At 38.8% G+C, this 24,986-nt stretch overlaps 2 protein-coding genes and 1 pseudogene across 14 annotated transcripts; 1 reads left to right on the plus strand and 2 right to left on the minus strand.

Annotated features, from left to right (window-relative positions):
- Positions 1–1,245: 1,245 nt before the first annotated feature.
- LOC133740676 (protein WHAT'S THIS FACTOR 1 homolog, chloroplastic) lies at positions 1,246–9,427 on the plus strand. Of its 13 annotated transcripts, none has more exons than XM_062168620.1 (3): positions 1,246–1,361; positions 1,571–2,828; positions 3,472–3,963. In XM_062168620.1, exon 2 carries the CDS (start codon positions 1,575–1,577, stop codon positions 2,802–2,804), a length of 1,230 nt encoding a protein of 409 aa, XP_062024604.1. In that variant the 5' UTR covers positions 1,246–1,361; positions 1,571–1,574; the 3' UTR covers positions 2,805–2,828; positions 3,472–3,963. The 13 variants fall into 13 exon arrangements, 12 of the variants coding, with proteins under 12 accessions (XP_062024604.1, XP_062024605.1, XP_062024609.1 ...); XR_009861368.1 differs by lacking the exons at positions 1,246–1,361; positions 1,571–2,828 and adding exons at positions 8,471–8,898; positions 9,043–9,427 and having other exon boundaries at positions 3,472–7,868; XM_062168621.1 differs by lacking the exon at positions 3,472–3,963 and adding an exon at positions 8,466–8,608 and having other exon boundaries at positions 1,252–2,828.
- Positions 9,428–9,555: 128 nt separating this feature from the next.
- On the minus strand, positions 9,556–14,580 carry LOC133740677 (ATP-dependent Clp protease proteolytic subunit 6, chloroplastic). The gene is made up of 9 exons (XM_062168626.1): positions 14,419–14,580; positions 14,263–14,321; positions 14,093–14,153; positions 13,685–13,886; positions 13,486–13,551; positions 12,771–12,911; positions 11,241–11,294; positions 9,994–10,086; positions 9,556–9,844 (listed from the first exon to the last, which is right to left on the minus strand). Exons 1-9 carry the CDS (start codon positions 14,484–14,486, stop codon positions 9,797–9,799), a joined length of 792 nt encoding a protein of 263 aa, XP_062024610.1. The 5' UTR covers positions 14,487–14,580; the 3' UTR covers positions 9,556–9,796.
- A 6,239-nt stretch (positions 14,581–20,819) lies between these two features.
- Positions 20,820–23,637, minus strand: LOC133737538 (uncharacterized; annotated as a pseudogene).
- Between the last annotated feature and the right edge of the window lie 1,349 nt (positions 23,638–24,986).

The raw sequence follows: 24,986 nt of genomic DNA on the forward strand, positions 1-24,986 counted from the left end.
TTGAAATTGAATTGTCATACCTTACATCTTCTCAAACATTTCTACTACACTAGGCTGATTCGTTGGGGAAGGTTATACACCTGAGACCAATGCCGAGCAAATGAAGTGCCCGCTCTTTTGTGCTTTAGTGACCTCCTTGTTAAAGAATTTGTTGTGTGTCCATCCTCTTTAGTGGCGAATTCTGGATTTTACCTGTACAGGGGCTTAATGTGATACTGAACCAGACTGTACCAAAATCAAAGCATTTGGGTGTATATCGGTGTGGATCAAAACCAAACTAATTTTCCCAAACAAAACTCATTATATATATATATATATATAGGGCCCTTCTAGTGAGGGATCCCTTTTTTTGGTCTTTTCTAGGGATAAGGCATTAGACTAACTTTTCGATCATATTTTCACATCTCAACCGTTCAGTTTTTAGGTCCTAATGTATAGATCACTTCTGCAAATTTTCAGCCAATTTGATGATCGTTAAGGCATCCAAAACTGCAATTTACCATTATAAATACAGACGGTTCCGGTTCGACAGATTCGGTCCGTTCGTGTAAATTGCAGTTTTAGATGCCTTAACGATCACCGATTTGGCTGTAGAATACATTCTTAACTTTGAGAAACTTACATCAAGGAGTACCAATCAAGAAGGGCACTACAACCAAGAAGGGAATAGTACCTTACTCCGCTACAATCTTTAAATTCAAATACTTTGATCATCAACTATAATCTGATTGAGTCAGACCGGCATCATCATTCACCAGTAAGTAGGAAAAAGTAAAGAAAGTGTCGATTTTGCAACACAATGGGCTGCTTTATTACTAATTATATTTGTTATCAAACTTTTGACTAATTTTTTAAGACAGGTTGGAATATGAATGGTTGTTTTGGCAAGTCTACACTAGAAGTGTAGACTTGAGCACAAACAATAAATCTATGTGCCTTTGAAATATCAACCACGACTCGAAGTCAGCCCCAATTATCAATTTGGTAATTTTCATCTTTGCCTTGAGGTGTTGAAAGAGAAGAAACCAAACCCTAAAAAATCCACCACAATCTAATAAATGATTTGCTCACGGGCTTTACTAGCCGAATATATTAGAGTTCAAGTTCGGCTCGAGTTTAATATTGAGTTTCACTCGTATCTTTCACAAATACGAGTCAAACAAGCTAAAGACGAGTCGAAAACGAACCGAACTCAAACTATATCGAACCGATGTATTTCTTCCTATAATACAGGTGGCAAATGGCAAATCTAGTGAAACTAGAAGTAGAAAAAGCGAAGGGAAACAAAAAGAATTGGTTCCGACTGGTGGTGAAGCCATTCATTTCATCAGAAGCTGAAATGGGCAGCCTAAACCCCCGAGGTTCATCTCTCTTCTCCTTCCACTGTTTAGTTTCTTTCAAATGAAATGAGCAAAGGTTTAGATAGAATTGAATTGAATTCAAAAGTTCTCGTCTTCTTTGTCACTTACACCAATAGAATTCAAAAGTTCATGTCTTCCTGATGTTCAGTAATCATATTAGTTTGGCAAAATTCCAATTTCTTTGTTGTGGGTTTGTCCTGTGTTAGTAGATATATGCACACAAAACACCAAATGGCATCATTGTTCACAGTGCACTGTAGAAACCCAAGACTTGTTGCCCGCAACTTTTCGCTGTGGTCAATGAAGAAGGACCCATCTCTTGAATCGGCATTGTCTAGGAACCGCCGGTGGGTGGTGAACAATCAACTTAAGAACATCATCCTTAGGTGCCCTCATCAGGTAGCAAAAGTGAGCTTCATTCAGACCAAGTTCAAGACTCTTGATCTCCAAGGAAAGGCTCTCAATTGGCTCAAGAAATACCCCTGCTGCTTTCAAGTCCATCTGCAGGGCGACGAGTACTACTGCCGGCTCACGAAACCGATGATGGCTTTGGTCGAAGAGGAAGAATGTGTCAAAGATATGCAGGAGCCTGTGTTTGTGGAGAGGTTGGCAAAGTTACTGATGATGAGCCGCAGTCAAAGACTGAATGTTGTCAAGCTTAATGAACTCAAGCGGAATTTTGGTTTTCCGGATGACTATCTGCTTAGACTTGTGCCAAAGTATCCTGACATGTTTCGAATTGTTAATTATAGCGGCCGAAGGAGTTCAATGGAGATTGAGCTGGTGGCTTGGAATCCGGATTTAGCGGTTTCTGCCATTGAAGATTCAGCTCAGAAGCAGGGAAGTGAGCCATGTTTCAGTTGCTCATTGCCTTCAACTTGGGTCAAGTCATGGGAAAGATTTCATGAGTTCAATGCGACTCCCTATATTTCTCCATACTTGGACACCAAAGGTTTATTGGAGGGATCAAAGGAGATGGAGAAGAGGACAGTCAGCTTGGTGCATGAGTTGTTGTCATTGACTCTATGGAAGAAAGCATCAATTGTAAAGCTCGGACATTTTCGGAGGGAATTTGTTTTGCCAGAGAGATTGAATGCTTTGCTGCTGAAGCACCCTGGTATATTTTATGTATCAAATAAGTATCAGATATATACTGTCCTTCTTAGAGAAGGCTATAATGGGCAAGAACTGGTTCATAAGGATCCACTTGTTGTCATAAAGGAGAAGTTTGGGGAACTTATGCAGGATGGGCTTCATGAATATAATCGCAGGCGCCATTTAGTAAATCTAGAAAAAAGGAGAAACAAAGGCATGGTTTTGGGTAGATCAGATGAAGGCAAGGATTTGTCTGACCTTGATGAGCAGGGAGACAGGGGAGGTTTGTTTGACCCAGAAGAAAGAAAAAGATTTTATAAAGTTCTCTTTGACGATGGTGCCCCATGAGATTTGATTTCGATTTTCTCCAAGGTTTGTTCCCTTAATGTTTGCAGTTCACTATTCAGGTGTGGAGTTTAATGTTTTTGCATGTTAGGTCCTATGACCAAAATTTTATTATTGTATTGTTCTTAGTCTTTAGGAACTTTATCTGAAGTATGATTTTATAAAATTTGGACTATTTCGCTTTCCTACCTAAATTGATTGTTTTCATTCAGAACGTGTAAGTCTGACCCTTTAAGAATAGATACACTTGGTATTTGATTCCATTGTTCTTCATGATTTATTTGTCATAACATTTCAAATTTTCTTTTCAATGCTAAAAATAGTTTATTTGTCCTAATGAGTTACAACTTCGCCTAAATTTAACAGCTAGCTTGTGGGGCTACTAGTATTTTGGTTTGGAATAGCTCCTGAGTTTGTTTCCCTCCTTCCCCTTGATTAAAAGAACAAAAATAATAAATCTATGTTTCTACGTCAATATCCCTTATTTGATGAATGTAGTCGATTTTAAACTTCTTTTTTGTAAACTATAAAATGGAGGTACCTATAAATACTTATATTTTACAATGAGTAACTATATGTCTAAATTTTATTTCTATCTCCCACTTGTAGAATGTTGGTTGATAAAAAGATATGTGCTAACCACATTGCTTTCGGTTACTCCAATCTTCAGTTCAAAATTCGACAACTACTTTGGGCTTTTCTTCTGGGTTTGCTGCTTCTACTTCTCAGTCAGAGCTGCCCGTTTCTACGGCGTCAACTTCTGAATCTCATCCCCCTGATGAAAACGGCATAGGTGACTGGCCGGAGGCAGTCACGGGCCCTCTATGAAGCTACTATCCTGGTACTGTCAAAGATTTGGGCCTTCTTTGACATGTCTACTCCGTCATCTGTATCATAATCATCAGCCTACTGTGCTTTTCTTTTTGCCATCTGAAGTTCAGGAAAGCACTTGCTCTGTTTGGAAGTCTGATCACAAGCTTAATGACCTTTTTGTTGTAAATCACTTGCTCATTGGTTTAGTTCTAGCTTGGAATACTTCTTTTGTTCAGCTCTCGATGTTGGATAGTGTTGTTACCTATGTACATACTAGTGAGTTTTTTGTGCTTCTTTGTTTGCAATGTATTATCACTTGGGTTTTTGGTTATCCCCATGTTTGTGATAACACTTTGTTCTCGATGCCTGATGCTCTTCACTTCCTTGGTTATGTCTAGCTGTTTTTCATAAAGTGAATTGGCTAGTTGTGATTCGGGGAGGTCATCCTCCAGCTGTGTGGAGAAGTTGTCTCTTTATTAGTTTGATCACAAATGCTCTTTTGCTGGATATCACCCAACAGGGTCCTGCATTTTCTCCATTCTCCTACCATAATGGTCAGTTAATCATGGAAAGGAACATGGTTGCTCTATTTGGTGTCTCTGTGATGCATTTGGTTGTTTGGGGTGCTATGGATAGTGAAAAGGGCTGTGGTGGCGGGCCTATTACCGCCACAAGGCCGCTATGAGGATCATCTCTTGGAATTGTCAAGGTTTGGGTCCAAACCTTGACTGAAAGTACTCTAAGACATCTTAAGAGTACACTGGATCCTAGTTTGGTTTTTCTTATGGAAACAAAAAATAAAGCATTCACAGTTGATAATGTCAGGCAGAAATTGGGTTTTTCTAATGGCTTCAGGGTGGATCCAGAAGGGCTTCTTGGCTTATCTGGAGGGTTAGCTGTTTGGTGGACTGATAAATTGGTAGTGGATGTTCTTGATAGTGCTAAGAATTTTATCGATACAAGAATTACTGATACAGAGGCTAACCTTGTTAGTCGTGTTACCTTTATCTACGGTCCTCCGCAAGATGGGAAGAAAGCTTTCTGGAATAAGTTATGCTCTATTGCTCGTTTAATATTTGAGCCTTTGTATTGGGGATTTTAATGAGCTTTTAAGCAATGATGAGGTTCTAGGGGGGGCTCCTAGAAGTGAGGCAAGAATGAAGATGTTCAGGGACTTTATTTTCAAGGCAAGGCTTCTTGATCTGGGATTTCAAGGGTCTGCTTTCACATGGTTCAGGAAAAAGATAGATGGCTCCTTATTGCAAGAACGATTGGATAGAGCTTTGGTTAATGGTACATGGTGTGATACTTGGCCTCAGACTGAAATTTTCAATTATCCCAATGTGGGTTCTGATCACTCGCCAGTTCTTGTGTCTTGCTCTCCTATGGATTCTAAAGCTCCTAAACTTTTCAAATTTGAGGAACGTTGGAAACGTGATCCTAAGTGTTTTGAAGTGGTGAATCAAAATTGGAAGCAAACTGTTAGTGGCAGCTCTCAATTTCAATGGAAAAAGAAACTTAGTTACTGTAAGGTGGGTTTGAAGAGCTGGAGCAGCAAGTGTTTTGGGAATTCTAAGAAAAAAATTGATTCTCTAATGGGGGAGCTGAATCATCTTTCTAGTCATGGTTCTTATGAAGTGCATAAAGAGAGGATGGAGGCAATAGTTCTGAATCTTGATGAGCTTTGGACACGGGAAGAATCGTTTTGGCATCAAAAATCCAGAGTGAATTGGCTTCGAACTGGTGATAAAATACTCGTTTTTTCCATCTGAGTACAGTCCAAAGGAGGCATAGGAATAAAATATGACTGGTTAAAGCAACGAATGGTAGCTGGTTGGAAGGTGACAAAGCTGTGAATGACGGTTTCACCAAGTACTTGAAGGAGTTATTTTCATCGGAGGGTGAACGAAACTGGGATGAAGCACTAAATTCCATTAGTCCAGTTGTGTCATCTGAAATGAATGACAATCTTTTGAGGCAAGTTACGATTGACGAGGTCAGGGATGCAGTTTTTCAAATTGGTCCTCTGAAGGCACCTGGCCCGGATGGGTTGCTTTCTCTCCTTCACGGGGCTTGAGGCTGGGGGATCCTTTGTCCCCGTACTTATTCATTTTGGTCAGCGAAGTTTTAACTGCAATGATTAATAGGGCATGCTTGAATCACTCCCTAATTGGTGTTCAAATGGGTGCAGAGGGTCCCTGGATTTCACATCTTTTGTTTGCTGATGATTCCCTATTCTTTTTGAAGGCTTCTATAGAAAACTGTCAATCAATGATGAGCATTCTGACTAACTACTGTACAGCATCAGGCCAGCGAGTCAATATCAGCAAATCAACCTTGTTTTTTAGTCTCAATTCACCTCTACAGCTCCAATTGAATATCAGTGATATTTTGGGTGTTCGTGGATCCGATGACCCTGGCAAGTATCTTGGACTCCCTACTTTATGGGGAAGATCCAAAAAGCAAGCTTTGGCTTTTGTGAAAGATAGAATCTCAAAAAAAATTCAAGGTTGGAAACAGTTGAATCTCACCCAGGCTGGGAAAGAAATTCTTGTGAAATCTGTCATTTCTGCTATCCCTGCTCTATGGCAGTATTTCTATTCACTGATGGGCTGTGTAAGGAGATTGCGAACTTTTGGTGGGGACAGACTGATATGGGGGGTAAGGTGCATTGGTTGAGTTGGGAAAAGCTTGGATTGCCCAAGGAGGAGGGAGGTTTGGGTTTCAGGTGTCTGAGAGATTTCAATCTAGCCCTCCTTGCCAAAGTAGGGTGGAGAATTATTCAACAACCTGAGGCTTTATGGGTTCAAGTGCTCAAGGGATTATATTTTCCTCATTGTGATTTCTTGTCAGCTTCTAAAGGGTCTAGAGCTTCGTGGGCTTGGAGTAGCATTCTGGAGGGAAGAAATTTATTAAGTGATCATGCTTTGTGGCAGGTACTCAATGGGGAGTCCATTAGTACTTGGAAAGATAAATGGATTCCAGGGATTTTAGGTGGGAGACTGAGTGCTTCTCATCTGTACGCTTCTGAGTTTGATCCTTTTCAGAGGGTTGCAGACTTGGTTGATTGGTCTTCGACCTCTTGGAATCTGGATCCCATTGCTCAGCATTTGACAGCTGCTGAGGTTGTTGCTATTGAGTCCATCCCATTGTCCTCTACTTGGGAACCTGATAAGTTAGTCTGGCCTTATGAGAAATGTGGTTCTTATTCAGTCAGGTCCGGGTATCATGTGCAGCATGGAGGGAGAAGTAAGGCATCTTTGCAATCAGCTCACTCTTCACATATTGTTAATCCTACTGTTTGGAAACAATTGTGGAACGTCTCTTCTATCCCTAAAGTCAAGCATTTTCTTTGGAGGGCTTGTACTAATGCACTTCCAACTATGGCTAATCTTTTTGTTAAAAAAGTGACCCCCTCTCCTCTTTGTCCATTTTGTTCGGATCATATGGAGACTATTGAGCATTTGTTACTTCAATGTCCATGGACCATAGGAGTGTGGTTTGGTTTGCCTGTTAATTACATAGTGGATTTGGCAGCTATTACTACTTTTGATGCTTGGTTTTCTGGTGTTTGTGAGATGATGAAGGTTGTTCATAAAAGCAAAATGGTTCTCTCTTGTTGGATTTCCTTTGCTCTTTGGATCATCTGGAAGGAAAGGTGTGCAGCTGTTTATGATCATAGAGAGCCTAGTCCTTGGGGGGTAATTGCTCAAATCAAAGCTGCTGTTTCAGAATATAGTGGTCTGATTGTTTCTGGTTCATCAATCCGTAGTTCTTCTGTCGAGAGTGTGAAGTGGTTTGCTCCTTTGTTTCCTACTGTAAAGCTGAATTGTGATGGGGCTTGGAGTTCAGTAACCAAAAGAGCTGGGATTGGATGTATTATCAGAGATTTTACTGGTACAATTATTAATGGGAGAGTTAAAACCTGCTTGGCAAACTCTGCTTTGCATGCTGAAGCTATTGCTGTCTTAGAGGGATTGATTTCAGCTAGAAATCTGGATTTCCCCTCGGTAAGTGTTGAAATGGATTCTGATCAATTGTTTTCTGCAATTGTTTCGAAGCCTTACACAAATTTATGGCACATCTATCCTCTTTTGAGAGACATTAGGAAGATTAAGCTTGAGAAGCCTCTGTGGATTTGGAGTTTGGTCAAGCGAAAGTGTAACGCTGTGGCGGATTGGCTTGCAACGCGAGCTAAAATTGGGGGTGGATTTGGGGGATTGGATCAATCAACCTCCACTTTCATTGATGCAGGTTCTCAAAACTGATGGCTTACCTGCTCCTCCTTTGTTGGTTTAGTTTCTAGCTATAGTTAGTTGTTTGTTGTTTTTTTCTTTCCTGCTGTTTCTTATGCTTTTGTATCTTTGGTTTCCTTTGCTGCTGCGTTTGCAGCTTTAATGAAGTATTCATTGACCAAAAAAAAAACCACATTGCTTTCGAGCCTGAAAATAGAGGGAATTAAAAACCTGCTTTGATATCTCTCCTCAAAAAGAAGGGGTTGGCCCTTGGGAGAGTGCTATGGTGATGGTGTTTTGGGTTCTGGATGGAGAGAAACAAAAGAGTTTATGGAAATGTGAGCCTGGATGAGTTTTACATCTTTGGGATATAGTCCACTTGGCATCTTTATGGACTTCTGTTTCTTCAGTTTTAAGGAATAACTCCTGTTTTTCTATTCACTTGAGACTAATTCAGCAGTTTGGTAGTTCTGTTGTTATTATGCTTGGTGAATCTTCTGTGTTTGGTGTTTTGATGATGTTTCTAGGAGTTGGCAGTGGATGTCTTGTCCACTTAATTGTAAGTTTTCTGTTTAATAGATGATATTCCATTTCTTACTAAATACACTAATGTCAGGTCAGTATGCAGAATTCACCTACAGAAACCAAGCATAGAAAGACCAGTGACACCATTGTCAGATCTCAGACCGGGTTGTCGGATGAGTAGTGGGAAGTCAAGACCCAGAACTTTAGCGAGACCTCATGGCTACTGAAAAGAATGCTAGACCCCACAAAGGCAATTCACCTGACTTGGTCTTGGGGGAGCAGTCCCATGTTCGAGTTTGGCGTCAAAGAAAGATAAGGAATTGAGCATGAAGTGAATTTGTGACCGTGTTTGAGCGAAGAGGATGCAAAGCAGTTCTTTTCTATGGTGTTTGGGGCTCAATTTCAAAGGGCATTCTTGCACAGTGGAGGGGATAAGGTGTATATGATAGATGTGGCCTGGTTCTGCTTTTAATGTAACACTCAATTTTTGACAAAGATTTGAAGTGAATTGACTTCATATACTAGTAAGTTCTGGAATTTTCATATACATTTGCCAAGATTCTGGAAGGTGTTGTGTGAAAGGTCAATGCCACTTCGCCTTCATATTTTGTAGGTTGAGAACATTTAATTTGTATTGTATATAAACCAAGCAGCCTGCTATTTTGCAGTGGAACCATTGTCAGTTGGAGGAGGGGTAACTTGCACCATGGCACCTCCCAGTGCTTCAACTAATCCCAGTGACCTAGGAAGAATAAATGAGTTGAACCAAATGACACAGGTGCCTGTTGTCCACATGACATACGGCCAGTATCGATATTGCCCTTATGCGTGAGGACCTTTCATAGCAAGTCCGATTCCATAGGGCCAATATCAATGGTCACCACCATCAACCAAAGACGCAGCGAAGCTTGGCATGACATCATCAATAGAGAGGAAAAGAGTAGGGATAGCACGTCGCTCTTGCTTGGGGTTTGCTAGGGGTTCACTTATGATTTCAGCAACAGAATGGCTATGTCAGGGTTAATTTGCTAGAAATATTTCAATCCATTTGTATTACCGTTCTTATCGTCCTCATCATTCAGTTCCTAATTCTATCACACAAACACCTAACAAGATTAAATCCATTCTTAAGGCAATCTAATCTAGTTCCATTAATGCTCCCAATCGGATTACACAAACACTTGAACAAGATTAAATCCAATTACAGTCTAATCTAGTAGTCCATTCATGTTATCTGCTTCAGTCATGTACAGCCATCAGGTGCTCTACTTGGAATGATCGTGTCAGGCTGTACATGCTCTGTTACTTCACAGAATGCATTCAAAATTATGTGATAATGAATTGCACTGTATTATTGATTTGCAAATACGACAACAACAAAAATCGATTTCTTTTTCAGGACAAATGCTAAAATCTTTTGATTCAGTATTCTGTTTCCAGCACACCATCAATTAGTCCAAACTCCAAAGCCTGCAATAGAAAGCAGCAATGTTAGTAGTTTAAAGCGCCCAGAATACACTCAAAGTAATATGGTCAGGAGCAAATGGATTTTACATTATCTCATTGTGTACTTAAATCAACAAGCCTCAAGACTAACGAGATGAGTTCAGTAATATTACCTCAGAAACAGATAAAAAACGATCCCTCTCGGTGTATTGCTGCACCGTCTCTAGAGATTGGCCGGTGAAAGCGACATACATTTTGTCAACTTTCTGCATGAAATTAATCAGGACAGAAAACCAAAGAAAAGGTTAATATGGAGCAGCAAATAAGCTGCTATGAAAATTGAAATATATGTAGAGCAGGAAACGGATATCAAGTTAAATATCAATTTCCTGGGAACTTGAACGGCAAGAACAATTTGATCCATCCAGAGTTGAGAAAGGAATATTGTTCCAAAATTTAAAGAATAATCATCAGCTTTCAAGCCCATCTCTTTTTCAGTGAGTTCTTGGACCCAAAAGTATCAAGAACAATAGCTCAAATAAGAGAATAGCTGAATAGGCACCCATCTATGACAGGTGGACAATTATTTATGCCTTTTTCCTTTGGGGGTTGCAGGGTATTGGGCAATAAGATTACACTACGCTTCTTAAAAATAGTGATCATGGCATCATCATGTACCAGTCAAACTAGACACAAAAAGAGATGCCCAGTCCCCTGGATAACATAATCTGTTCGACATTTTTTTTTTTTTTATAACACACATGATTTCTTAAAAAGAAAACATGAGACTAATCGAGACAAAACCTAGTTATTTCTGTCATCAAATGAAGCCATAACCCATGGCACAGAGAGATTATTCCTACAACCCAGATGCAGACAGTTGAAGCTAAATTTCAGTTTTCTGAATAACCCAGTGAGGCAGCATCTCATCATATGCAAAAGTGCAAAACTCATATATCATTTCATTTTCTACTCAATTAGCTTTAGTACAGATAGAATTGATTCATCCCACGTCAATTTGATTCAAGTCAATTAGGCTGCAATGTGTATAATTTACCTCCGAAATTGCATTATGCATCCAAAATAGCCTAAGAAAGTAAGAAGGCATGACCCTATGGGAGTTATTATTAACACAACCCACATGTCAATCTACACACCGCCAATTTGTCTTTATTCTTATGAATTGTTCATAACATTCTTTTTTCTTTTTCATTTTTTTTTTTTTGAAGAATGCATTGAATTAATGGTATTATGGACAATTTGAATAATAAAGACAAATTGAGGGTGCCGATTCAAATTTGGGGTGCTAATGACAACACCCTGTATATATGCTATATAAATATTTATATAATAGGTATGTACGCATGTATAGTATCTATGTGGCTTGTCCAAAAATTAAAAGGTTGAAGAAGAGACTGACATGGCGAGTTTGAACTGCTTCATTAACTTGGCGCCTCACATCTTCTACGTGACCCTACATTCAGATAATGCATAAATCAGATAATAAACGAAAAGATTATAACTATGTTGGCAGGTATTTAAAATCTTACAGCAACTAATGCACAAAGAATCTATGAATTTGAAGAGAGAAGATTCTGAGACAACACCTTCAATCTAGTACAACTAGACATGCCAATCTGACGTACAAGATTCAAAGATGACCGGAAATGCGCTTCTTTAAGGAAGCACATGCCCAGTGCTTCTCAGAAACCACCAAAAGGTGCTTCTATAATTCGGAAAGCACTTTTAACTCTTTTTATCAAACAGTGCTAAAAGCACTTTTGGTAATCTGAAAGAGCTTTTGCCAATTTTAGAAGCAATCTCAAATGAGTCAATTGTTGACTAATAAATAATCAGAAAATTGGTTTAACTTAGGAAGAAAGAGCAAGTGCAGTAACAGGATAACATATAAAAATAAAATAAAAACAGCTCTTGCTTATGTTAACAAGCATGATTTCATGCCTGCATGTGTCTCATGTGTGAGAATGATAGCTGTTTAATGCTTGTACAACTTTTACTAGTGCAAAAAAATAGAGGGAAAATCTTGGTTCAAGCACAAACTGCAATCAAACTTGCAATGCAAAAAAATTAAAAAATAATAATAATAATAAAAAGCTCTAGGTACAAAGCCCATCAGGAGCATTGTAGCAAGCAAATAGACATGGATGCAGCAATCCCATTATCTAAACACGTAGCCCAAATTATTGGGTTATAACATCAACAACATGCTTGCTTACAATTTTCTAGCGTGTACCCCATATCACACTGCAAAACCCCACCCCACCACAACACCCGGGGTGACCCAAACATAACAATTTCATGCAATCCAATTCTGTTATGGTTCCATTAGTTGCTGGCATGAAATGTCATTTAACCCAGGTAACTTCCCACGCAGCTCACTGTTCCCAAGTGGGCTTGGGAGAGTAACCCTTAATTCCCTTGGTACCTTACCAGAATTATGGTCCGAAGAATACACATCAGTAAGTAAGAACATTGCTGCGGGTCTGCCGAACTCCAGCCTTGGTTTGCATGAAATTGGTGGGGGGAGAGAGTTTGTTGAAATTGAAAATGTAAGAGATTACAATCTGAGGTTGTAAATGGTAGCTAACCCATAAAGATAAGTGATCCCATCTACAGAATGAACTAACATACTATACTGAAGGCAGTTACGTCTCCAAAACCAAAACTGATAATGGTATATGGGAGACAGGTTTACGTGTCACTCAGGAACACAGAGTCTTACACTACAATACCAGTCATATATCCAATTAAACCAACTAATTTGAGCAAGCATCATTTAAATAACATGAAGGATTCAGATTGGAAGTTTTGCTTATGGAGAAATATTTGTAACATCCATCCAAATTAATGAAATGAAAGGAGGATAATAATCAGTTCACATCTTCCTACTTATATAAGCATCTTGTTATACCAAAAAGTCAAGTCATACCCCACATCCACTTTGAGGTTGGTGTATCATAATTCGTGCATTTGGCATTGCGTAGCGCATTCCCTTTTCTCCTCCAGCAAGAAGAAGTGCTCCTTGGCTTGCAGCTACTCCAAAACATACGACACCAACCTTAGGTTTGATCTGGAAAAGAAGAACGAAAAATCAATTAATGCTATAAGAACATAAACTATAAATACAAGTTTATTTCTTCTGTGCAAGGCAAAAATCTGTGGATATATATAATTTTGTAATATGGTGCACTCAGATTGTTGTTATAATTTTCTCCATGCTTTAGAACACTTAGCAGATTCAGACCTTTTAATCCATAAATCACATGACAGAACTAGCATCATATTCTATGTTGACTTCTTAATCTAATCCGAATGAACACAATTATTCACCTAAGATACCACCCTGAAATATTTTCAGTTGCTCTCCATTAATACAATACTATCTGAACATTTCAAAATTTGGAGGAGACTGCTTTAAAGTTCAACTTCACATTTTTCAAATTGATTCTCAAATACATCGATCAACTACATATTATGTTGTTCTGGAAATCATAATCCCAGAAAAAGAATACAAGAACTTAATCACAAATTTGACAGAGTAAGCAAATCCCAAGAGGAAAATGTAAAATATCAATGAAGGGCAAAAGCACCGAAATGTAAGCAGAATTAGAAAAATAAATAAATAAAAACTGTATGATGTTTACCCAAGACATGCAGTCATAAATTGCCAGCACAGAGTATGTACTCCCACCAGGGCAGTTCAAATAAACCTGAAATGGTACAAGACAAAGTCACAATCTCTGAAATATATAATTTTAAAGACTGATATCTTGAAACATTAGCCCTGCTGAATATATTCCAGGATCGGGGGAGCAGAAGAACGACATAAAAGTGTGAGCATACCAGAATATCCGCTTCCTCATCAATAGTAGCCAGAGTGACAAGCTGGGATATGACTCGTTGAGCCACCAAGGAGTTGACAGGCTGCCCAATGAAGATTATACGATTTCTGAATAGCACAGAAGAGAGGTCTAAAGGTCCTCCTGGGGTCATAACTGCTGGCAGAATTGGCGGATTCCCCTTTTTGGCTTCTATTGCACCGTAACTAAACACGTCTCAAACCATTTCAAAAATTTATAATCCCTTCAAACAGTCAAACTGAACTGTAAACAGTGTAATCGAGCCTTGATCTAAGTAATTTTAAAGAGTGTAACAATCATGTATCCGGTTTTATATCCAATTCTCATCGAAAATCTACACCTCAAGTGTGAAAATACTATCATATCTCTAAATCAACGAGAGCGCACACACCTTGTACTAGTATCACCAACATACTTGCGGTCAAGCTTTAGAGATGAACCACTAGATAAACCTGGACACAGCAGATTTGCAAAAGCTTAAACCATCTAAAACCTAAGGGTTTTACACACGAATCTGTAAATTACTCAATACGAAGTTGAATAAATTAGTAAAGGGATTACCGGCAGCATCGCCGTACGGAGTCCGCAAGGTCGCAAAGACGGTGGACCTCGTCGGTTTTCTGCATTCGTAGCACAAAATTCATCAAATACAATCCTTTGTTGCTATAGAAATCTACCAAAATTAGAGACATTTTTTTGCTGCGTTTGGTTGCGTACCTGACGGAAACGGAAGGGAGCGAAGCGAATGAGAAGCTCAGAGGCGCCGAGAAAGCTGATGCTACCATTTCTGAGCTCAGAGAGAGAGAGAGAGAGAGGTGATAGAGTGGGAGAGAGGTCAGCTCCGAGTATAGGTATCAGCGTCCGCCGTCCGGACCCGGCCCATTCAATATAAGTACCGCACTTACTGCCCCGCATCTACAAGTTTTTTTTTTTTTTTTTAATAAAATTTTGTAAAAAGTAACGCTAGTGCTAGTTTTACCATATTTTTGTGTCTACACGACTACACGTACAAACAGTTTTTACATTCTATTGTTCTATGGATCTAGCGTGCTCTGCTAGGGTTTGGTAGATGGCTCGACCTTTTTACTATATCGGGTCGTCGTCTGATGGCTGCTTTGAAGTCAGTCCGACTATCTTTGCTTCTTGCCATCTCCTTCTTGGTAGGGAGTGTGTTCCTTGTCGTTGGGGAGGCTCTGGGGGTGGAGTCTTTTCGATCTGAAGATGTGATTGGTGGCTCAGGTTTCGCTGTGCGGGTTGGAGATATGGTGGGGAGGTCGACGGCGCCAGGATTTGTTGCTTCGAAGGATTAACTCAATGGGATCAGACTGGGCAAACCCGATCCTTGGACGATCTAACCTTCGATGGCGATGGTTAGTGAAGATGGAATGGGTTTTGATTTTGACGATGGTGGTGGAGCAAATGTTCTGCTTTTCTCTAGAGTGGCTAGTCATGGATGCTTGATCGCCCGTTGTACCTGGTGCGGCGGCATCAATGGAAATTGGGGTGGCTGCAGTGGCTTTGGTGGCGACACCATGAACTGGTTGGTCTCTTCAGCGGCGACTTGTGGTAACGGGGGCGGCTTGTTTTGCTATGGTGGTTACTATGGGGTGCTATTAGCAATTTTGTCCATTTGGGCCAACTGGGCCTGGTACGGGTTGGAGGGCCTGCTGCAAGGCTGGATATGGGTGGGTTGGGGCCTAAGTTTTTTTAGGGCCTGGTCTGCCTTTAGAATGGGGGTTGGCGGTGATATTACACCTTCTACTCTCCTTATGGATTGGGTCTCTATGGCCCATGGTATTGCTTAAATTTTGTTTAGGTCGCAAAAACCAAGAGCTTTAGTTGAAACCATTTTATGTCTGCTTCGAAGCTTCTAGGTTTTTGTTTGGAATAATGGTGTGTGGATTTCCTAAAAGGTGATGTACTAGGGGTATGCTGGTTTCTTATTTGTGTTTAGAATAGGATTTTTAGGGTGCTCTAAGAAACGATTCTTTCTGTCCACCCCATAGGGGTGTTTCGTTTTTGTACTGCTTGCTGAATTTAATGAATGGGTTGACCTCTTTTGATAAAAAAAAAAAAAAAAAATTGTGTCTACACTTCTCTATCCACTATTATAGAGGGAATCTAAAGTTTAGTGTCAAAAGTTTCTATAAATTTTGGTGTCATATATGTCATTTAAATAAAATAAATTTAATACATATAAAATGTATCTAAAATGACACTATCGGTATAATAATTTTTTCTGAAAGAAAATATTTCATTAAGATTTTAACAAGTAAACTCGTTTAGAATGACATCCCTTATAAATTCGGGAGTAATTACAAACCAAACTTGGCTATCACTATTCACTAGTACACAAAGCTTGACTTGCTAACTTATGCGCTATTTTATTAGCTTCACGTGGAGCATACATGATCTTATAGTGATAATTAGCCCGCATCAATTCTCCTACATCTTCAAGCTAAAAACCCATAATAGAGCAATCTATGGTGTCTTGGTTCAAAGCTTGAACCAACATCATGCAATCTGTCTCGAATTCAACTTTTGCATAGTTCATACCCTAGGCCAATTTCATCCCCTCATGTAGCGCTAATAACTCAGCGTGAAATGGAGAAGTTACCTGATCAAATTGTCGCATCGCTGCCACTTTGAAAGCTCCTGCAGCATCACGAAATACAACTCCTGAACCACCTCTAGTACATGAAGCAAGAAAAGATCCATCACTATTGCATTTAAGCCAACCATCTGCTGGGGTAGACCACTCTTTTCTTTGAGCACGTTGTGTTGTGCCTTTGTCATTTGCCTTTGAAAATTCATTAAACCAACACATGGCTAAAAAAATAGCTTCAATAGGATGATGTTTCTTACCTTCCCATAATTAAGAATTACAGTTTTTCCACACTGACCATGTTAGCATAAGAGCTTGTGCAAATTGCTCTTTATTGAGCACTCTAGATAACTCCAGTAGCTCATCCTTCAAATCTGAAATTGCCAACGTTGGCAATGATACTTTGGCAGCCTCCCACACTTCCCTTGTATAAGAACATTGAGTGAACAAATGGACACCATTCTCCACATCATTATCACACATTAAACAAGTCATATCACCAATATACCCTTAGAACTAAGACAAGTTCTAGTAAGTTAACACAAGATCTCCAAGCATGCAAAGCAACTTTACCCGGCACCTTAGCATTCTAGATTGCAGGCCATAATTTTTTATACGGGTCTACTGGTGTTGGGGGAGCCAAGACCAATCCCAATGCAATATCCCATGCAACAAAGTAAGCACTATTTGTAATGAAAAAACCTTTCTTGTGAAAATGCCAAACTAACCTGTCATTTGGAGCTCTATGACTCAGAGGTACACTCAAAATCAAGTCTCTATCAGTCGGGGTGAACCACTGATTAAGCTTCTCAACATCCTACTTTCTTGTGCAAGGATCAATTAACTTCACAATTTTTTTTGAAGCATCTCTTGGAGGAGGGGAAGAAGGACATCTAGGGAAAGAATCTAGAAGCCAACAATTATACCAAATATTAACGGACTCCCCATTACCAATCTGCCATCTTAATCCCCATAATAATACAGCTCTAGATTTCCAAACACTGCGCCACAGAAAAGAAGGACGATCACCCAATTTTGCGGTACTAAAATCACCATTTGGAAAGTACACCGCCTTGTACAATCTAGCAATAAGTGAGTTAGGATTTTTCAAAATCCTCCATCCTTGCTTAGCAAGCATTGTAAGGTTAAACCAATGGAGGTTCTTAAATCCCATATCACCCTCCATCTTAGGGACACATAACCTATCCCATGGCCTCCAATGAATCTTTTGCTTCTCTTCAGAATCTCCCCACCCCAGAATCCTACACACAACTGTTGTAGATCTTCACATAAACTCAAAGGTAACAAATAACAATTCATTAAATAATTTGGGACTGTTTGTGCAAATGCTTTTATTAGAATTTCTTTTCATGCACCACTTAACAGCTTTTCACGCCAACTTACCACCTTCTTGGTTAGCTTCTCTTTTAAGTAGCTAAAAGCTGTAGTTGTTGTGAAATTTTAATTAAAACTCGCAAGCGCATGAATCGTCGTTAGTATAGTGTGCAAGTACGAGGTCGTTCCAACTGAGGATTGATAATCAATTTAAATCCTAACCTAATTAATCCAAACACAAAAACAGATAAACAATCAAACTAAAGAAGATATGGTTTTAAGGTTTTCGCCTAAACAAATAATGTGAAAATTAAAGAAAGAAAGAAAGAAACAAATAATGATAAAACCTAGGGTTTCGAAATCAACCACTAACAATCCTATTTATGTTTCGATGCAATTAACAGATTCTTTTGTTTCTCTAGATGACAATTCCCGTATCTAAGTTCTTCTCAGGCACTCTAGACCATAGTTTTCCTTAAGGCCATGTTTGGTTGGTGGAAAGGAAATGAATCATTTTCCTTTCCATTTAGGAAAGTGAATCCTGAGGGGGGGGGGGGGGGAACCAATTTCCTCCACTTTTTCCTTTCCTTTGGGAACCAATTTCCCTTCCTTGGTTGTCCCAAATGCAGGAAAGGAAACACTTTCCTTTCCCAATGCCCAGATTCTGGGAAACAAACATGGCCTAAGTGTATGATGCTCTCCCTCTCGGGTAGAGATCTTATACCCTAGCTATGCAGCATATCCTTCTCAGGTATAAATTTAACATGCAAGGATTCATTACACTTTAGAAAACAAGGGAATCAAGCAAACCATTAGTCTTTCTCAAGTAATAATGTAATTTACCACACTTAATCACAAGAAGCTAATCAAATTATATTGCATTTGCTTCAAATTTGTCTTCCAATTACTATATGCAAAGCCCTAAGGTGATCAATCAAAGAACTTAAACATAAAGGGGGGGGGAGGAACCAATTTCCTCCACTTTTTCCTTTTCTTTGGGAACTAATTTCCCTTCCTTGGCTGTCCCAAACGCAGGAAAGGAAACACTTTCCTTTCCCAATGCCCAGATTCTGGGAAACAAACATGGCCTAAGTGTATGATGCTCTCCCTCTCGGGTAGAGATCTTATACCCTAGCTATGCAGCATATCCTTCTCAGGTATAAATTTAACATGCAAGGATTCATTACACTTTAGAAAACAAGGGAATCAAGCAAACCATTAGTCTTTCTCAAGTAATAATGTAATTTACCATACTTAATCACAAGAAGCTAATCAAATTATATTGCATCTGCTTCAAATTTGTCTTCCAATTACTATATGCAAAGCCCTAAGGTGATCAATCAAAGAACTTAAACATAAAGCATCAATTCAATTAGTGATTAAGCATTCATCATAAAGAAACTATAAATCCATCAATAAAACATCAAAGTACATAAACAATCATGATAGGGCATCATCCTAACCCTAGAAAAGGTTTAACAAAAGATAACTAAGTAAAACATAGGAAAAAACATAAAAAGAATGGAAGGGAAAAGAAAGGGAAGATGGATGAGCCGTCTCCACTCCTTAGGCGTCCACATTGTGCTCCCAAGACTCTCCTTCTCATGTAAATTCGTGCTCCCTTATATAGGGAAGATTTTTGCTCATTTTTGGCTTCATGTTTCCTTGTAAAACTTGGGTTTAGATTCCTTTCTTAATTTGGAATGGGAAAACCTTGAAATATCTCTTGTAAAAGTAGGAATAAGTTTATCATTGAATCTTCATCTGAATTAACTTCCTTGAAACATTAGGATTGATGATCTTGTGCCGCGAAACTTGAGTTCTCCACGAATAGTTGTAAATTCCTGAGCAGATTTCTTGTCTGACCTATCTTCACTCAAATAATCATAACTTTCTCCAGAAGTATCGAAATCGAGATCCGTAAAATTCTACATAAAGTAGATATCCGTAGCTTTCCATTCATATAAGGCTCATTGTCTGATTCGATCCGAGTATTTTCCAGTAATTCGGTGAAGTTGGATGTTCTGCACAGGCAGATTCCCAGTCTCAGATTGCACATTGCCTTTCAATCCTAGTTAGCTCATTTTAGCTTCTTTTCTTCTTTCTATGAAATAAACCTACAAAACACTAAAAGATGTAAATGAATCATAAATAAAGAGAACTAAATAAAAATATCAAGATTAAGAGGCATAGAAATATAGGAAAATATGAGCACATCAGTAGTCTTGGATCTACCCACGTATGTAGGCAACCCGAAATATTTTTTATGTTTATCAACACGCTCTACCCCAAGTAAGTTTGCTAAATATAGTTGTCTGTACTCACTTCTTACTAAAAGCCACACTACTCTTCTGTAATTTCACCCGCCAACAAGAGGCCGCCTCATAAGCAAACAAAATATTTCGATACTGTTGACACTCATCCTCTGTAGCTACTTCAAACTATCATCAGCAAATAATAAGTGAGTATTTTTAAAGCATATGGTACAATCACAACCCCCTGAATCCACTGCTGCTGAACAAAATGCTCAATTAGTGAGAACATCCTCCGCACATAGAATAAACAAATTAAATAGGGGGATAAAGGATCTGTTTGTCTGATCCCTCTGGAAGGTCTAACATAACCACGTACTTCCCCATTTATCAGAAAAGAATAACTGACTGTACTAATGCTAGCCATAATCAGCTCCACCCACTCATTAGCAAAACCCAACTTTAAAAGCATAGCATGTAAAAATTCTCATTCCAATATGTCGTATGCTTTGCTGATGTCAAGCTTCAAAGAAAATTGGCCATCTCCTCCTCCTCGATTATTGTGTAAGAAGTAAGTTATTTCAATTGCTACAAGAGTGTTGTCGGATATTAACCTTCCAGGCACAAAGGCATTCTACAATGGTGAAATAACATCTCCCAAAATTTTCTTCAATCTGTTAGCAAGCACTTTTGAACAAATTCTATATAACACATTACATAAAGCAATTGGACATAGATCAGTCATATGTTTAGGGTCTTTTACTTTGGGAATAAAATTAGTAACTACAGTTAACTTCTTTAATCAGAGATCCCGATGATAAGAAATGTCTTACTGTCGTACACACATCAGGGGCAACTGTGCTCTAGTATTTTTGGAAAAAGAATGGGGACATACCATCTGGGCCTGGAGACTTTGTTAGATGCATCTAGAACAGCATAGTCTTCACTTCGTCATTGGAATAGGGAGCTAACAATTCTTGGTTCATGGCTTCAGATACCTTAGGTTGCACGGTATTAAGAATCATGTCCCTAGCAATATTGTTAGACCCCTCTGTAAGAAAAAGTTTTTGATAATAATAATTAGGACTAAATACTGGTTACTATCCTATAGTTTAGGTCTAAAATCAATTTAGTCCCTAAACTTTCAATTTCATCAAAAACACCCCTGCGGTATCAAATCTCGTCTAATAGGTCATTTCGTCAATTACAGCCATTAACTCGCCGATGTGGCATGCCACATCAGATCATGTGGGCCCCACCTATCAAGCAAAATTTCAAAATTGCCCCTGCCTCTATTTTAACCCAGAAACCTATTACATCCCTATTTCAATTTTTTAAAATTTTCCCGCCAAAAACTTGCACACTTGAAAAAAAATCAAACTCCATATTTGAAACATGATAATTGCATGACTCCAAATCACTCTCAGAGTAAGAGAGATGCAATGAGTTAATTATGTTTGCAGCCTCAGAGTTCCCCATACCATTTGAATTTCTTTGCTAAGATGAATTATTAGAACTACATGTTACTAATGCATGCCATCTATTGGTAAGTGATGCTAAGGCCTGGGCTCTATGAGGAATTTTGGTCGCTGCATGCAAGGAAATAATAATCCCAACTACTTGAACAATTGTGGAGACCTGGAAATTTGGGGCAAACAAAAGCAAGGAAATTAATGCCTAAAAGTTTAACAAATGAGCAATGATAACTGAAGAGTTTTAAGAGTCTGTTGTCTGGAAGCCATAGTAGTTTTGAATCTACTGCAAAGAGATACACAACAAGCATGTGAAGTAACAAAATATCTGAACTTACTACAAAATCGCCGCCCATTAATGACCATGATTTTTCCACTGTATCCAGTGACCTCAAATAGAGTCACAAACTGACTTACTGTGACAACCAAGAACTGCAGAGGTAGGAAAATATGGAACCTATGGCTTATTTTAGAGGGGTGATACCGTAGCCGAATGTACTCCTCCATAAATACCAAAACATCAGATTCCCTTTCCAAGAGCCTCCCATAATCGTCGAAGTGGATTACTTGCAAATTGCAAACTAAATGAAACAAAATGCTGGCTGTGAGGGTGATTGTACTCGCATATGTCCATGATAGAACAAAAGCTAATAAAATAGAAACTGACAGCCACCATGAATCATGATGGACATATAACATGCAGACGACTTCAGGTATAGTCTTCAACAACAATTTTGGATTGTAGTGCGGACGACTTCATGTAATGGGAGGTGTAATTGGGATGACTTCACGTATAGTCTTCAATAGCAATGCGGACGACTTCGTGATAATGAGAGGTGTAATTGGGTTTCTAGGTTAGAATAGAAGCAGGGCAATTTTGGAATTTTGCTTATGGGTGGGTCCCACATGATCTGACATGGCATGCCTCGTCAGCGAGTTAACGGCTCCAATTGTCGGATGATTGATGGAATGACCTATTAGACGAGATTTGATAATGTATGGGTGTTTTTGATGAAATTGAAAGTTTAAGGACTAAATTGATTTCGGACATAAACTACAGGATAGTAACCAGTATTTAGCCCTAAGAATTAACTACCCCCTCAATTTCTTGAGCCTTGTTCACCCATTTTCCTGACTCATCAAACAAGCCCACAATCATATTTCTCTACCTCCTATTTGAAGCATGACGGTGGAAAGAAGCCGTATTATGGTCTCCTGCCTTCAACCATAGTTTCTTCTTGCGTAAGCAATTCCTGGAACTTGGCCTGGAGAGTCTGCTTCTCTGCAAGATCATTAGCACTAAAAGGGGCTTTCAACAATTCATCTAGATGAGATCTCACATGTCTCATCTCAACCTGCCGAAACCTAAAAGTATTTAGCTGCCAGCTAAACAGTTCTCTTCCAGTTTTCTTAATTCTCTGGCAAACACGGCTCATTGGGTCTCTGTTAGACCATAATTTACATGGATATGCATTCCCTTAAATATTGAATTTAACTTGTTTTTTAGTCTATTTTAGCTTTCACTAAATCATTTTCTTATTTATCTAAGAATATTGCAAGAGTGAAGGAAACATCAATTTTGGGCTTTGAAGTTGAGAATTGGAGCGAGGAAGAATGACAGTCAAATGTGGAGCAAAATGTTAAATTATAAATTCCGGCGAACTACCACAAATGTCGGCCATGTATTTTCCGGCTATATTCATTGAGGAGCAAGGAGAATGAGTAACATTGTACATATTCCATTACATTCATTCATCATCTTCTATCACAACCAAATCTCAAACCTTTTAGTTCAAAATCAACTCCATCCATTTTCCCTTTTTTCCACACCATCTCAACTCTCCATATTATCTAAAAGTCCACCATCATCATCACCCAAAAATCTTCCATGTTTTTGGGTGTAATCACCATTTTTTCTCCATCGATCATTACCTACCCTAACCTACACCATCACTCCCATACTATTTTCCCTTGATTTTGGGATCTATTACCACTCTCATGCTCTACCTCCATGCTTCTAACAAGGCTACGACTGTTTTCTTTGCCTTCTAATCACCATTTCACACCTCTCTCTCTCCATCTATTTAAGCACCTCTTCTCACAAGGAAGAGAAGCATCATCCATACAATCTATTACATCTCTTTTCTTTCTCGATCTCCACCACAAATCCTCCATCTCCATCTCCCAAAATCCAAAACCATACTCCCTTGACTACTCCATCTCCTCCATCACCACCACCATAATTACCATCTTCTACCACCATAAACTCCATCACCACCACTACTACTCCATCACTACCACTCAAAGTTAGCCAAAGAAGCATCATATCTTTATCACCATTCCATTCATCCACCACCATCAAGAAGTTGATCATTCATCCATTCCACCATCAAGGAGGATTCAAGGAGCATTGAAGGAGGAAAATGAAAGAGAAGCTACCCATTAATTTGTCAAGTTTCAACTAGTTCATTCTTTCCGTAACTCTTTAAATTTACCTTGATGTATTTTATAAATTTGATGCTAACTTTATCATAATGAGTTAGTAGTTACTTTGTTGGAGCTAGGGTTGAATGCCCTAGCCAAAATTATATGAATTGATGTTTTAATTTATATTTGATGTTATTTGTGATTTTCATCTTCATATGCTAATTCAAGAAGTTAATGCATTTATTCAAACTTAACTACTTTGAATGTGTTGTGTTTGTCATCTCATGAAAAAATGTTTAGGGAGTAGTTAACCTTGAACATTAATAGCATGATAGCTTCTATGTGCAAGTGAAGGTTGTGAGTTAAAATCACCTAGATCTAGGATTGGTTTGCTTGCATGTTTATCTAAACTCAAAGCTTTATGCATCTAGGAACAATGAATTGAGACTTAACCGGCCGGTAATAGGATTTGTTCTTAGGTAATTAATTCTAGACTTATCCAGTTGGAATTGATAACATTAAAGGAGCTTAAGCCTTTGTAGTCTTATCCGGTTGCAAAGAGGGTAATTGGGAAATTAGAATAGCATCACTTGTATTTGAACTTCAATACTTGCAAGGGAGGTTAGTGGTAGACAATCCAACCCTAACTTCATCCATTACATTACTAGTTTAGTTTACATTTGAGCATTTATTTTAATTTGGTTCACCACTCTATCTAACAAACAATTTCACTACCACCACAATGCACAAAGTCACCATGAGCCTAGATTTCCTTGTGAATTTAGGTTTGTGATTGTACATTTGCATATTCTAGCTCTCCTTAGGTTAACACCCTAGCTAGTGAAAGAAATCCAATCATCGTGGGTTCGACAATCATTCTTAAATCCCTATACTATTATTTGTACCCCTTATACTTGAGGGTGGCTATTTGGCTAACAAGTTTTTGGCGCCGTTACCTATACTATTACAAGTACTCTTTATACTTGAGGGTGGCTATTTGGCTAACAGTCTCCATTAGTTATAATCAACCATCCTCTCTTTATTACCTCGTCACACTCTTGGTGAGTAGCCCAAAATTGCTCAAACTGAAACCTTGTTTTCCTCCACCTCATCTATCGAGTCGGAGTATCACAAACCTCTACTAATACAGGACAATGATATGAAGAACTTGGGTGTAGATGAGTGGTGTGTGAG

Source organism: Rosa rugosa, chromosome 3 (genome assembly GCF_958449725.1).
Source record: "Rosa rugosa chromosome 3, drRosRugo1.1, whole genome shotgun sequence".
In the NCBI taxonomy this organism is placed as follows: Eukaryota; Viridiplantae; Streptophyta; class Magnoliopsida; order Rosales; family Rosaceae; genus Rosa; species Rosa rugosa.

What these genes read in the sequence shown, in the direction of transcription:
- LOC133740676 (XM_062168613.1), top strand. Translation starts at nt 6,200, where the DNA reads ATGGCAGTATTTCTATTCACTGATGGGCTGTGTAAGGAGATTGCGAAC. An exon ending in CTCCACTTTCATTGATGCAG is followed by an intron (nt 7,869 to 8,470) that starts GTTCTCAAAACT and finishes ATGTCAGGTCAG; the next exon opens with TATGCAGAATTCACCTACAG.
- LOC133740677 (XM_062168626.1), bottom strand. Translation starts at nt 14,486, where the DNA reads ATGGTAGCATCAGCTTTCTCGGCGCCTCTGAGCTTCTCATTCGCTTCG. An exon ending in TTTATGACTGCATGTCTTGG is followed by an intron (nt 12,912 to 13,485) that starts GTAAACATCATA and finishes CTTCTTTTCCAG; the next exon opens with ATCAAACCTAAGGTTGGTGT. An exon ending in AACCTCAAAGTGGATGTGGG is followed by an intron (nt 11,295 to 12,770) that starts GTATGACTTGAC and finishes ATCTGAATGTAG; the next exon opens with GGTCACGTAGAAGATGTGAG.